Genomic DNA, 14,503 nt, shown 5'->3' with positions numbered 1-14,503 from the left:
GTGTGTGTGTGTGTGCAAGCATTCGTGTGTATCTGTGTGCGGTAAAAGCCTTCGAGGATATCATTTTGCCGGTTAAATCACGACAGATTGCTAACTATCGGATTCTAGGACACTTTAAATGTGTGCACCCCACATTACCGATGAACACCTGACATGATTTAAATGTAAAGCCCTAGATACACCACATGTATGCAATAGGCACATCGAGGTTGGGAAGGCGACTGAGATATCGTCACCTCTCCATGAACTGCAGTGCTGTTTAGCAAGGCAGTTAACACTCAACTCGTTCAGCAGCTTTAGCCTGTACAGTGGAGGGGAGCAAAAAATGGCCTAATTTTGTGGCAGCGCATGTCAAATGCTGGTGATGCAGTGAACTTCCACCCACTGAAATGGGTATTTTCAATGGGTGCAAAAAGGGTTTTATTCTCTCCTGCATCCAATCAGTAATTCTGTAGCTCATAACAGCCTCTGATTTATAAGGGCAGTAGAGCTCACCAAGCATGGAGAACATTGCAATTTTGGAGGGAAAAAACAGCCCATGTCTTAATGCAAACGCTAGTATTCAAGTCTATTTTTACAACTTTGGCTGGTAAAGCTGCACAGGCACTCCAACATGGCATAAACACATTTTAAGTCTTCTACCACCAACTAAGTGTGACAGAGATCACTTAAAGATGACAAAGTGTGGAAAAAAAACAAGACTTTAGGTGTAAAGTAAAATTATATGTATGTGTAAATGGGTGTTACAGTATATTTACATATATGAGACAATTAAGCAAGCAAAGATGGCATCTAGTGTTGTGCTGGGTAACACCATCTCACTATGTGGTTTTTTTCCTGCCATCAAGCAGAGTGAAACATCGCTAACTTGAATAAGAATATTTGATTAATTTTTTTTAAATAATGTCAATCAACAGAGGTGTCACCCAAAAAAAAATTCTCAATAGCAGAATATGGAGAGAGTCCATGACTGCAGCATCTGGTTATTAAAAAAGCCTCTGTGCTGCTACAACAGAATTTTCTCAAAATCAATTACAGCTGTAAGTTTGTTTCCCCAAAGCGAACACAAGAAAAAGGTAGCACCCTAGTGGTAATACAGTAAAAAGAATCAGTTCATGTCTTGATCTTTTTGGTGAACTATTTGACTGACAAAACTGCTAATGAGTTTTGGCGTCAAGTGTTCAAAGCCTTCATCAGAGTGCCCTGGAGTGCAACTTTCATCCTGAATTTGTTTTTGGGAAATAAAACAAAATAGTTTCAAGGTTTGTTGTTTGTTCTTTTGGCCGCACTGCACCCCACTGATATTCAGTGCAGGAAAAATGTGTATCAATGTTATCAGTGATATGTCACTGATATGATCTCATGTAGCAGCTGTAGGACCTTGCTCCTTTGTTCATTCTTTAAGTCACGTTTTAGTGCTACATCCAAGAAACCTGTTGTAAAGGAGATGTTACATGTGACTGTTGCAGCTTCCTTTGTTTGGATGATAATAGAAAGCAAGGATTGGTGGCAATTAATGGCACTGAAGAAGTTTTATAAGTTGAGAAATAATATCTTTCTTATAGATGCATGAATGACTATATTCACCAAAACCCTGGGATGTTAATATGCGTGCTGCCAAGGACTACACTAGGAGGCTCAGTTATACAGCCAGCTAGGTTGGTTTGCACCAGAAAGGTTTGTGTAGTATTCTGCAAGAGCATTCTGCTAATTGTGGAAGATCTAATCAGTCTAAATATATTAGATCAATCTTGAGATGGAATGCACATCCCTGCCCTCAGACTGTACATCCTCACATCATCTCTCGTTCTGAAATTACCAAAACTCTGGCTATAGTGCCAAATTCTGATTACCAACACTGGTCAAGCCAGGCTTTGATAGAGACATATAATACCGTGCATGCAGCCCTTCTATAGTTTTTTTGAACAACACAGACAAAGGAGGAAATACTACATGACAAATTACACTTTCTGAGCATGAACACTGCAGCACTAGACAGAAGCCTTCTGAGACAATGTGTGGGATGATAAAAAAGAAGCAATTTATAATTGATATCATAGGCAGAAGTCTGCAAAACACTGGCAGGTAGGTCTATGCTGTGTGGGTACAAAATATTATGCAAAATACAAATATGAAGGGGATATAAAATCCTGCGGGGAAAAAAAATAAAGTCATGCTTTTTGCAGAAGTGTAATGGAAGCCATTTAAGCAGTCAATGATATCCCCCATCCTGCCCCCTCTCTGTTCAGCCAACTTCTTCCAAGAGAAGAGCATATCAAATGTGCTTTAGTCTCAACAGCTTGGAGGCAGAAGAACTCAAACATGCCCTGCAGAGAGACAACTCTGTGTCAGAAATCACACTCAACCAAAACCAGGCCTTTAATGTAACTAACTGTTCGCACGTATTTGAATATTCCAAATCTGAAACGGCCTCTAACTTAAAATGTGTTTTTTTGTGTTTTTTTTGTATTTATTTCATTAACTTTTTTTATTTTCCATGATTTTGTTTTGCTCATTTGCATTGGTAAAACAATGCAGTTCTCTTATCTGGCTGGTTTGACAGAATTTCATCCACGACCTCTGGCAGTAGACCAGACATGAGGATAGAAGGGGGGAGAGGATGGATGGAAGGATGCTAGACAGAGGACAGGTGGAGATGGAGGGAGTGGGCAGATCCCCTCCTCCCCAGGATGTGTGTGGGTCACAAGCCAAAGAGATGCTGCAGCCCAGAAGGGAGGATAGCTCTACCTGAGTCACTCTGACATCTCCTGCAGGTGCTGGTTTCTGTGGGGTTCAAATTACACATTTTTAAACGGGGCAGAGTTATCAGAATCAGCATGAACACCAAACATAATGCAGTATGACGGCTAGATCTGGCTAAAGGTGCGAAATGTTGGACTTCGGGTGGGAAATGTGGGCTCTCCATGTCGCATGTGGCCACAAAACAAAACAACAAACACAGTCTGTTAGATTGAATGTATTGCGGGGCGTGTCTAGTTATTAAACTGAGACTTGCTGCAAAGATTAAAATTTTTTACTGTAGCATAGTATTTTTAGGTCAGATACCCTTTTTTTGTACTGTTACACAACGAGTTAGGGACTCCTTGAACTAGGATGCAAAGCTCATATCCTTTGTGTATTACTTGATGTCCATTTTCAAATTCATTTAGAAAAGGAATGAGTGATCGGTAACGTTTTGCCAATCGATTTATAATCCCAAAGTACACTTAAACCCTAAACTACTCTTATCCTGTATACCCTGTTCACTTCAAACTCTCCAGACATTAGTGCCACAGCTAACAAATACTTTCTTTATCGATCAATCTGCTGATTATTTTCTCAATTAATCAAAAACAAATCAAAATTAAAAATGATGTACAACACAGAAAAGCAGAAAAAGAAACCTTTAAAATGTTTGCTTGTAAAATAACTTCAGCATTTAATCGCATATCAAAATAGTTGCTGATTAACTTTCTTTCTTTTGCCTAATCGCTGCAGCTCTACCTAATGTTGTATTTTTTTAAATCCTGTGCGTGGAGTGACATAACAGACCACATCAGTTACACGGCACTACAGGTTTGCTTTGGGTACATTTGTTATGACAGAGGTTACAGCATTGACCTGTGGATCTGACCTACATCCTCGCTGGGATATGAAATTCAGGTGGCCGGTGTATCTGCGTCACATGCTCGGTGAGTCAGCACGTCCTGCTTACAGCACTAAGCCTGGGGGTCACGACCTTCCACATCTGTATCAGAGAACTGTCACAACACTCACGATGATCCTACATATGATCACACACCCATTATCCACATCTGAGTCACACAGTAAATATATGCACAGTTGCACTCAAAGGCATAAAAGTAAACAGGGAAATACACATTGGCACACAGGTATGTGGACACAAGCATACGTACAAAAACAGAAAGAAAAAAAAGTAAATATGGAAACTGAGGTCTGTGTTGGTGTGTAAACAAACACAGTCAGTGTCTGGGCTTTGTGAAGATGTGCTTATATAGTAAAGCGCCTCAAACACGGCTAGGAAGAGCATCCGAGAACAGCGAGCTGTGAATGAACTGCTCTTATCAGCCACGCGCAGCTCCCCACCACTGGAGGGGAACTAGTAAATATCACATGTCTAATAATAACCAGGCACACTCGCTAAACTTCCACAATATGACTGTTGTTCCTCCAATGAAATCATTAGGGTGAAAAAAAGCGTGAATCAAGAATTCTGAGATTTCCTTCGGGCTGCTGTTTCATAATATAAGGCTGTGATTAAAAAGTGATGAGATTCCAGCGGTGGCGCTTTTACAGGTGAATTCATAAAGGAAGAATCGGCCATGAGAAGAAGTCAACACACCTCGACTGAAACGCTGAATAAAAATGGGAGCGATTAACAAGAAAGTCTTAAAAATTTAAGCAAGTGTTCCATCCAAGAATTCTGCATTGCCTGGGGTGCTGAGAGCTCCACCCTCACTCCTATCAATACTTGCCATCAGTTGGTCCTACCAGAAATTCCTTTCTCAATTCTCAACAACTTTACTTGGCCACTTGCTTTCAGCGGTAGGAGGGAGGGATGTCAAGCACAGTAATGATTCACAGAAAGAGCAGAAACCAACTGCAAAAACAAACCGTAGGCCGCACACATACAGTTCAAAGTCAAATGTCATGAATGAGTCACTAAACAGCCTGATGGGAAGTGCTCAGAGTGCAGTCAAAGGAGGTCAAAGTGTGTAACGTAAGCGACACAAACAAAGGAGGAAGGCGAGAGGGGGAGAGCGGCTGCATGTGACTGTGAGGTTGAGGATGCAGACGGTTTCAGTAGTTTACACCCTGCTCAGGCTAACAGGAAGTGCTGCAGCTCCATGGCGGCTATCTGGAAGTCGTGTTGCATTGTAGTATTGTCTACATAGGTAGGAAGAAGATTGTGTTATTGTCTGCACAAGCCGTTTTCTAATTAAGTTGTCAGTTTTAAGGTTAGATCAAACACTGATTGAATAGCCTGCAGCATCATGTCGTTTTTATTGCCTGGCTGCCCTTTACTCCTTCACGTGAAGGAAGTGTTGTTTCCCTTTATGAGACATTTGACAATAAGAGGTACATTAAGTACTTCTGAAACACCATTGAAAGACTAAAACAAAAAGCAGGCCTTTCTGTGCAGTAATCTAACTGCATTGTCCTTCCATGACTACACTCCCCCCTCCTCCTCCTCCTTCTTTCCTAATGAGTGGACAGGCAGACAGGCTCTGGCTCCGAGCACAGGTCAACAACTTAAAAAAGAACCCACAGTGGAAAAGTGGGTCATCTTCTCCTGACATAGAAACACATACACTTGCACTCTTCACACCAACATGGATAAGTGCTCCTGTAGGTGCCATAAACTGGAAGTTGTTCAGTGCATGATGCTGTCTATAGTCACCACGACTCACATTGTCTTTATTCTATACATCAAGGACAACAATGGAAATTTTTGAATTTGCATATATAAGCTAAATGGAAATTAGTTTATTTGCATGTTTGTTCTAACTAAGGAATTATTGTGCAATCAAATATAATTTCTCTAACCTGAAGCATGACCTACAATCCCCCTAAGAATAACCCAAACCCACCATAAACCCCAAACTTAACTTTCCCAATGCCCAGCCTTGATACAAGACATAAAGACTTAAATATAACCACAACTTCAACTGTAACACTAAAGAACAGAAATAAGCCAAAAACTAACCAATACATCGCCAATGTCAATGTATGCTTGTGCACACAGACAAAAACCCACTCAAAGTAACCCCATGACAGAACAGCATGTAGGTCAACCTGTGGTCAGCTGATCTGTCCTGATCCTGTCTTGTGTGAGCGGCCAGTGCTTTAGACTACAGTCACTCTGGCACATCAGACAAGATAGAAGCCCATATTATTCATAGCCTAAATTACAGTTGCAACGGACACAACGCTGTCAAAGCACAGTTGGAAATAACAGTTCTGCATCTAGTCTATTTAAGAGTGTGTACTTTAAAGAGAAAAACAAACTAATTCTGCTTTAATTACTGCAATTGCATTATTAATTAATTAATGTGCAACTTCTTAGACCCCATCAACTGCTCAATTGGCCTCTGTCAACACCTGATCCTGCCCCATGCATGCATACACACTAGAGATAATAAACCAAATAGTTTTGTGCAGAGATACACACATAGACAGCACACACACACACACACACACACACACACACAAACACACACACAAACACACGCACACACACACAACCACATCACACACGCACACACTAACCCAGGCCAATGCAAAGTCCCTGCACATCTCATCTCATTCCCTTCATATGCAGAGAAAAGACTCTAAGTGTTCACTAAAATTTCCTTTCCGCAGAAGGGCCAGTTGGCTACTCTCATAAGCTTTTGCTGCTTCCAAGCTCCCTGCCTGTGCCTTCTCACTCTCATCTCTGCCACATATTCCTTACTCCTGCTCACTCTTTCTTTCTTACTTCCTCATCCTTTTCTTTTGCTCACTCTCTTTCTCCTCCCCTGCTCTTCTATCTGTCATTTTTCCTTGTCCAGCGTCTGCACAATGCACATCAATTATTAGAGCAGTCTCCCCCGGTTTCTCCGGCTTATCCATCAGAGCAGGCTCTGCACTAATGGCTCCTGCTGTACTGCTACCGCTCCAACAGACCTCTCGAGACAGCCGGGGGGGAGGGAGGAGAGAAAGAAGAGGAGCAGAAAAGACAGCGAGGAGGAGGGAGATGAGAGGAAGATAAAGAACAGCGAGCCGACGGCAGACAAACAGTGAGTAGAGATAGAGAAGGCAGATATTCGAGTGCTTCTCACCTCTGTCGTGGGTGCTTGTTATTGATGTTCCAGCTAGTCTGTCTAGGTCCATTGCCCTGTTTTCTAAGCTGCATCACCCACACTTAGACAAGTGCACACAAAAACTATGCAACACATGCTAATCCAGCAATGCGCCCTGGCATTTGTCAGGAAGGGGAAAAAAACAGAAGAAGCTGCAGATGCAAATTGCATACAATGGGAAAGGAGCTTAATATGCTGTGCAGGGCGGGCTGGACCCAATAGCATGAGAGAGGAAGTGGAAGAAGAAGAAAGAAATGAGGTGTAAAGATCATTTATTTATCCAAAGGCAAACAAATAGTAAGTTAATCAGCCTTACAGAGAAGGGGATTCTCTGGACAGATCTTAAACCTACAACGTCCCCCCTGTCTTTATCAGAGGCCACTTTGTAAATCCAACTAACAAAGGACACATCAGAGGCTGGAAGAGTGCAACTGAATCAAAGAAGGAGGCAGGTTTTGAGGGTGAATCTGAGTTGCATCTCTCCTTTGCTGCCCCCTAACCATAACCCACATGGCAAAAAAAACAATCTGCATGAATGAACAGGAAAGACGCTAAGTTGTCATGTGCTCTTCTTTTTTTTTTGTCATTGCTCTCTTTCTCTCTTTCTCTCTCTCTCTCTCTCTCTCTCTCTCTCGTACCAAACTGTTAAGATGTGCTGTACAGCCAAAGAGCGGGAAAGCCCACTGGCCTTGTGACAGCAGAGGGAAGTTGTCTTTCGTGTGGCCTTTGTGTGACAGACACAGTCAGTCATCAACAGTTTCACAAATGTCCCACGCACATTTGAAACACACACAACGGAGGCATTGTTGGACAGAAATATAACTTGAAAAGGGTGTGTCAAAAGCCCCTGGGGGATGATGGGTGGGTGGGGGTGGGGGTGGGGGATTGAGTCCTGAGGTGTGGGTGCCAGATCAGTCAACCCTGAACAAAAGAAGGATTTAAATCATTTGCTCATCCGGTTTTGACAAGAACAAAGTCTTCTGTGTACCACGTAGGACCGCACTGGCGGCTCAGCTGGGATATTACCAAAATGAATTTACTTGCAACTGTGTAAACCAAACCAATTAAGTAGCAAGTGATAGAGAACCCAATCAGCCAGCGGCAGCGAATACCTAATAAGTATTTCCCCATGAGCTTTATTTCTATAAACTTAATAGTGAAGTTCTAAAGGTAGTTTTGGCTTGCAAAGGGGTTTCATCATCTAAGGCAAACCACTGGAGAGTGTCAGAGGAGAGGCCCGCCTGCTAAAAATAAACCCTGTTTCCTGTTAATAATTCAGCGCGCTGCTCTTACTCAGCAGTAATTAAATATAAAAGTCTGTAAGGTTGATTGGGTCAGTAACAAAGGATGCCTACACCTTCCTCTAGTTCTACACACACAGCTCAAAGATGGAAAGAAAGATGGGGTGAGAAAATCAATCAAGTGAAAGTAAATTGAGACAGGTAGGTGGAAGACATGTCAGACTGTTGTAGGCTAAAGAGAGAGAGGGGGGGAAATAGAGAGAGAGAGAGAGAGAGAGAGAGAGAGAGAGAGTTTGCACTCACACTGTGCAATGAATCTACACAAAGTCTAATGGGAGCACTTATTTTCAGTTGTTCATTCTCTTGCACTGCTTGCTGAATTATGGGAGTTATGAGTTGGTGAAGTGTTTTTTTCATGAGCTATGTGTGTTTGTGTGTGTGTGTTTCATGGGACACAGGGTTAGTTACAGCCACACCCTGGAAGTTTTCTGTCACTGTTGACACAGCAGAGTGGCTGTTTTCCTGATGTGAAACACCAGATTGCCCTGTGAGCACGCTCTGTTGACTGACCGAGCGCTGACAATTCCACAGCTCTGCTGGAACAATGTCAGATGTGAGTGGGTGGGGGGGATTTACCAACCAACTAGAACAAAGATACACTCTTTTTATCATATTGGGTTTTTTTTACACTCATTCTTAAATTGGCAGCAGAAGGGAAACCAACACATAAAAAAACATCAAAGACAATTATCACTTAGATAAAAGAGATCTTTAAAATCATCTGCTCTTTTCCCACAATAGTAAGTATTCACTACTGGAGCTTCACTTCCTGTGTGAATTCTAATAACATGTGAAGCCAACATAAATTATTGAATCATTATTTCTTTTGAACAAGACCCAGGAACAACAAGCACCAACCTGCATCTGACTTAAATATTAAAAGGAGGTTGAACATAGCGATCATTCCAGGGAGCAGCTACCTTTAATCCAGAGCGTGTCAAGTCATGTTGAAAACATAATACACAAAACTTAGTCACACTTAAAATTTACTTTCATCTCATTAAAACTTAACAGGAGGGGGCATTGTCAAGTAGAGGAGGCAAAAAAGTTGCCATAAAAAGTGGATTGAAAGAAAGAGAATAAACTGCTATGAGCTTGGTGACAGATTCACTGAGGAGGGAAACTATAAAATCCTTGATAGATTACACGGCTAATCTGATTTGTTGTCTGCGGAACTTCACAGTAGCCCAACAGCTCAGAGTCTATTAGGGTTGTGTGTGTTTGTAGGGCAGCAGCACACCTATTATCTAATGAAGCTCTCAGTTGGATGTCTGATTCTGGCAGACTACATACTATTAGGACAAACATAAACAACTCTAAGAAGATTCACAAATGGACTGTGGATTTTAAAAGGTTTTAAAAAGAAGAAGTGTCCATCAAGTATGACTAAATAAAAAAAAAAATCCATACCCGGAACTTGGTCTTTGTAAGAGAGTAAACAAAAAAAAAAAGCTAGCTGCTACAGTCCACGCTGACAGCGTTAAAGCTGTGTATCCTCGCTGGCTCTGAGAGTTAACAGTGCTAATGCTAGCTCGCCTAACAGCAGATAAGTCTCTTCACTGGCTGATTCCAGATTAGAGCAACACACTAATCCCCGCAGGCCTCACTGTAGGGTCACAATCTCCAGACAGCTCATCAGCAGCAGTCTGTTATTGCTGAAATTCTCTTCACTTCGCTCGACAGGTCTCACAGGGCAACAGTGTGTACTTTTATATCGGGAGGCGTCCAACGTAAGGCATCTGGAGCTTGAAAATAATGAATGCAAAAAAAAGTATTTTTTGAGATCTAAAAGTGTCAAATAAACAAGCATCACTGCTTAATAACTGACTGGAAGTCATATATAACTTGGTACTTTGTTATTACTTAGAGAATTGTCTGCCTGATCCTGTAGCTCACCTATTTGCACACGTTCTGCAGTGATGACAGTATTTTGTAGTTGTAGTGATAAATACACACTAATTCTGCATCAACTCAAGTTGTCAAACTGTTAAAAAAAGGAGAGCAGCAATAATTGCTTTATCAATTTCCTCTCTTTAAGTGATGCTTTGAAAGAAAGCATCAGTGTGATTGATCCGCAGTCTTAAGAGTCTGCCTCTTCCCCGAGGAGTCCGCAGAGAGCATCCCAGACTCCTTGGCCCTCAGTGTGGGCTCTCAGGTGTCACATCTGCGGCCTTCTGTCGCCATGCAGGCTGTCAGAATATTGTGCTGGGGCTGCACAATTATACACATATTCATGCATGCATAGACACACACGCACACACACAAAGACAGTGAAAACACACAAAAAAGACAGTACAGACAGAGCTGACAGAGCAGTAAAGGCCAAATGCTTCTCTTCTCTCTCTTGTTTCTGTGAGCGCATGCATGTATCTCTGAGTTCAAGTGTGCATCACGTCTCCTCTGTCGCCCTCCCGTCTGCTTTCTCAGACAGACGTCCTTGTGAGGGAGGTAAGACGGATGCTCAGTGAGTAAGATCAGCCCTGAGTCACATCTGCCTCCCACCCCGACAGCCTGCCTGCCTCGTTTGATGACTGGCTGCATCATATCTCCCATCCCTTCCCCTCCGCCACCACCCGACATAATTACACTACAGTTCCCATTTGTCCACTGTGCATAAACAGCTCTTCCTGAAACCCAGTGCTGTCTTCTATTAGATCCCAGAACCATCAGCAGGCCTGAGCATGATTCTGACTGTCAGTCAGGCCCAGACAGCCAGCCAGTCCGAGCCATGCCTGGACAACAATCACATTATCCCAACACAGGAACACAGACGGAGAGAGAAACACAGCAATCAATATTGTACACTGACGTCTGTCTGACCACTTAAGTTCTTCCCAACAAGACGCTTCCCACCGCGACTGAAAGAAGATATTCAGCTCGAGCAAATGTTCATATCATAGGACCATGTGAGCAAAAAACAGCAGAAACTGATACATTTCTGCCTTCTGCATATTCAGTTGCAACACACTGCAGCTTGTATGAGGAATTACGGGATAAGATTTCAGATTTGAGTGTGTTACTGTCAGCACTGTCACTGCAGTTCCTGTTATGAAACAGTGACATATTCACCCTGTCAGAAAAACAAAGAAATCAGACAGTTTAATCAAAATATTTGACTCTCACTACTCCCACTTATGTAACTGCCACACAAAGGTTTATCTGTGTTCTGACTGGCTGGCTACGGCTTTGTCAGGTCTCTGTCAGGCAGAGTGAGTGGTCCAGCACACATCAGCGACACCTCCCCAGCCATCCATCTCTTTCTCTCTCTCCTCTCCCGCCTCTGCACATTTCACTTTGACAAATGTACAAGAACAGGCCGCTCCTGCAGGACTGTGGGAGGCGGGGAGGGGAGGTATGGATCGGAGGGGGGAAATTGGATTTGATAGATAAATGTCTGAGGGTAGCGTTACTGCTCGCTCTTGCTTCATATGTGTGTGCATGCAGACTGCACAAGTGTGGGGTTAGTGCACAAAGACTGTTGAGTAGACTGTTTTTGAGAAGCTACCACCCGGACAGCTCATCTCAATAGCACATTAATGTTTAATGGGGACTAAAAATATCTGACATTATAATGCTCTATGGGCTTTTTGTGTGATGTCTATAGTTGCAGCTGTTTGTTGAAATAAAAAATAAAAAAATCCGAACCACAGATTCATGGTAACTTCAACAGACACAGAAAGGAGCAGAATAATTTGCAAATTAAACTGTTTGTTGGTATAATCATGAGCTTCTCTGTGTCTTGCTAACAAAACATCCTAATAACCTTTATATAGTGCTCAAAACACAAAACAGCTACATTGTGCATTAATGTCCTGAGTCCAATAATGAAATGCTTCTGACTGGATCACGACTTTAACCCATCCAGTGACATGTTTTTAATTGTTTTAATTTCATGAAAAAGTGAGTAATTGTAGCATGAAGAACAATGAGCATTCATTGTATCGTCCACTGTCTTGCAAGTCAACGGCAGTAAATGGGATGATGTATGAGCATGCATCTGGCGGCGTTTTAGTAAAGTGGTGGTTCTTACCTGCAGACTTGGGAGTGAATTTGTCCCTGTTGGCGGCACACACAGCTAGCAACCTGTAGCCCAGGTCTAAGTCATACCCCTGCTGAGCAGCGACGCGACTGACCACCTGAACAAAGAGCAACAGATTGTGAGTTTTTAAATAATACTTTTATCACATCATCACAAATTGGGTGAACAGCGCTTTCTTATGCAATACCACAAGATATTAATCTCTTACACGAGTAATGGATGCTAAATAAACCTTAAGCCATAGTTAAGGCACCTTAATCCTTTCACTTTCTCAATTGTGTTAATATTTTGAGCCTCAGCTATCATTTAACTTCATTTGTCTTCAGACAGCCTCACATACAATAAACACTCACTCACAAGCACACACAGACACAGTGAGATTAATGTGGAGTCTGCAGTCTGGATTGCTCCACTGATCCACAGTCAGGATGAGTCTGATGACTGCATCAACCTCCAAGAGAGGTGTGGGAGCCAAACCACAGTCACTCTGCAGAACGAGCAGAGTCTCTGAAAGGTTATCCTCAGACAAGCCCGCTCTGGGCCTAAAGCGAACAGTTTGTCTCCTGACTAAAGGTTGCCGGTTCAATTACCCAAACAGAGCAGGAGAAATAATGGGTGAACAAAGGTTAAGAATCCTCGCTTTCCCTGAAAATTTGAGAAGAACCAGTACCCAGCTGTAAGAATTTAAATAATCCTTTTGTGTTAATGACTTCAAAAAGAGGTTGAACATTTATGGGACATGAAGCAGAAGCCTCCCAGACTCTAATATAATGTTAAAGGGGGAATGCTGAGTGACGTTAAACAGGACCCAGGAGACAAGGGTAAATCATTATTAGAAGGGAACCCCCTTTGCTTTTATCTGCTAACAGATGACTGCTCCTCTGCTCCCTATGACCTCAAAACACACATTACCGTTAACAAGGTCAGCTGGGTAGCCTTTTAGAGAGCCAACATAACAGCTAGCAGTGATCATAAAGTGCCTTTGTCACAGGTAATATAGCTGCTTGAGCACTGATTGAAAAACTAAGGAAATGATGTCAATGAAAAGCCTTTGTTTGATTGTTTTAATCAAGAGATGGCAACATACAATCCTAGAGTTGCAGTAAGTCGTGTTGCATTTATCTGAACCGTTTATGTGACATAAGGATGTCATTTCAGGGATAAATACATCACAGCATAATTTATGCAAACCAACCATATTATGCAAACAATGACGATTCTGACAAACCGTCAAATCGTGTTGTTGTCAATTGTTTCATTTCCTGTGTGAGTTAGTCTGCCCTTCAGGCAGACAGCCAGCTACAGAGGCTAGCATAGATTCAACACAGATTTAACAGTGTTTCACCTCATAAGCCTTTTTCAGCTTAATCTCCCTCTGAGGACGTACATCCAGGCCCATATTCCTGTCAATATAAAAACAGTGCTGTAAGAGGTGCTGGGGGGTTACTGGGCCTTTCGTATCTTTGTTTATCTATTTGCTGGTGAAAAAAAGGCATCAGTTCCGTAGTTTATTTCTGTTTGTTGTTGAAACAGTTGAACTAAGTGGGCGATTTTTACAAAACTGTGAGACTAGAGGCAGAAATAATACAGATGTCTGCATACACTGACAATACCCACACTCTCAATACAGTATGCATAAGAAAGTCAAAAAATAGTCTTTAGGCATACGGAGCTAATAGTGCAGAACTGACAGCTCAGTTTTGTCATATTTTATTGGCTCTGGAGCAAGAGATACCAGAGATCAGAGCATGACCTCCACATGTACAACATGCCAGAGGGAACAGACGTCTCCACATGAGGCATAAATCTCATACACTGTGGGCTATGATTAAAATAGATGCTCAGCCATCTTTAAATTTCAATTCAGCGATCTAATAAATAACGAGCAAGGTAACTTCATGAAGGGAAAATCCCTGAAAGAATGCATGGACTTGTTGCACGCTGTAATTCTCCAGATAAGAGGCAGTTTGCTCTCCGAGTCTGATGAAACAATTTAGCTGATGGAAACAGCCCCATGCTGAGAGGGATCTCAGTGGTGGGCTCCATTGTATAGCTCTTTATCAGCCTTTAAGAGGCTTTTATTGTGATTTACACATTAATGAGCATTTATCTGTTTGCGCACGCTACCACTTCAGCTGGGGACAATGTTCCTTCAGTGTTTCAACGACTGATCTGAGTGATAAACGTGTGAAACGTTAAATTCTCTGCTCCAAAGCCTCTTTCACACATGTATATGTAAGTGTGTGTGTGTGTGTGTGTGTGTGTGTGAGTGTTTTTCACACACACCTGGTGGAGGCCAG

At 42.2% G+C, this 14,503-nt stretch overlaps 1 protein-coding gene across 2 annotated transcripts in view; it reads right to left on the bottom strand.

Annotated features, from left to right (window-relative positions):
* The window catches only part of zmiz1a (zinc finger, MIZ-type containing 1a), a 94,278-nt gene that overhangs the window by 13,941 nt on the left and 65,834 nt on the right, over positions 1-14,503 (bottom strand). Inside the window, exons 6-7 of one of the 2 annotated variants that reach the window (XM_035663885.1) lie at positions 12,195-12,300; positions 2,749-2,784 (exon numbers count right to left, since the gene is read on the bottom strand). In XM_035663885.1, coding sequence (XP_035519778.1) covers positions 2,749-2,784; positions 12,195-12,300 — 142 coding nt within the window. The remainder of the gene's footprint in view (positions 1-2,748; positions 2,785-12,194; positions 12,301-14,503) is intronic. The other variant, XM_035663886.1, reaches the window with a different exon arrangement.

This window comes from Morone saxatilis, unplaced genomic scaffold (genome assembly GCF_004916995.1).
Source record: "Morone saxatilis isolate NCDOM2014 unplaced genomic scaffold, NCSU_SB_2.0 Contig19, whole genome shotgun sequence".
NCBI classification, from domain to species: Eukaryota; Metazoa; Chordata; class Actinopteri; family Moronidae; genus Morone; species Morone saxatilis.
The sequence above is the reverse complement of the archived record's forward strand: the minus strand, read 5'-3'. Positions and strand labels throughout refer to the sequence as shown.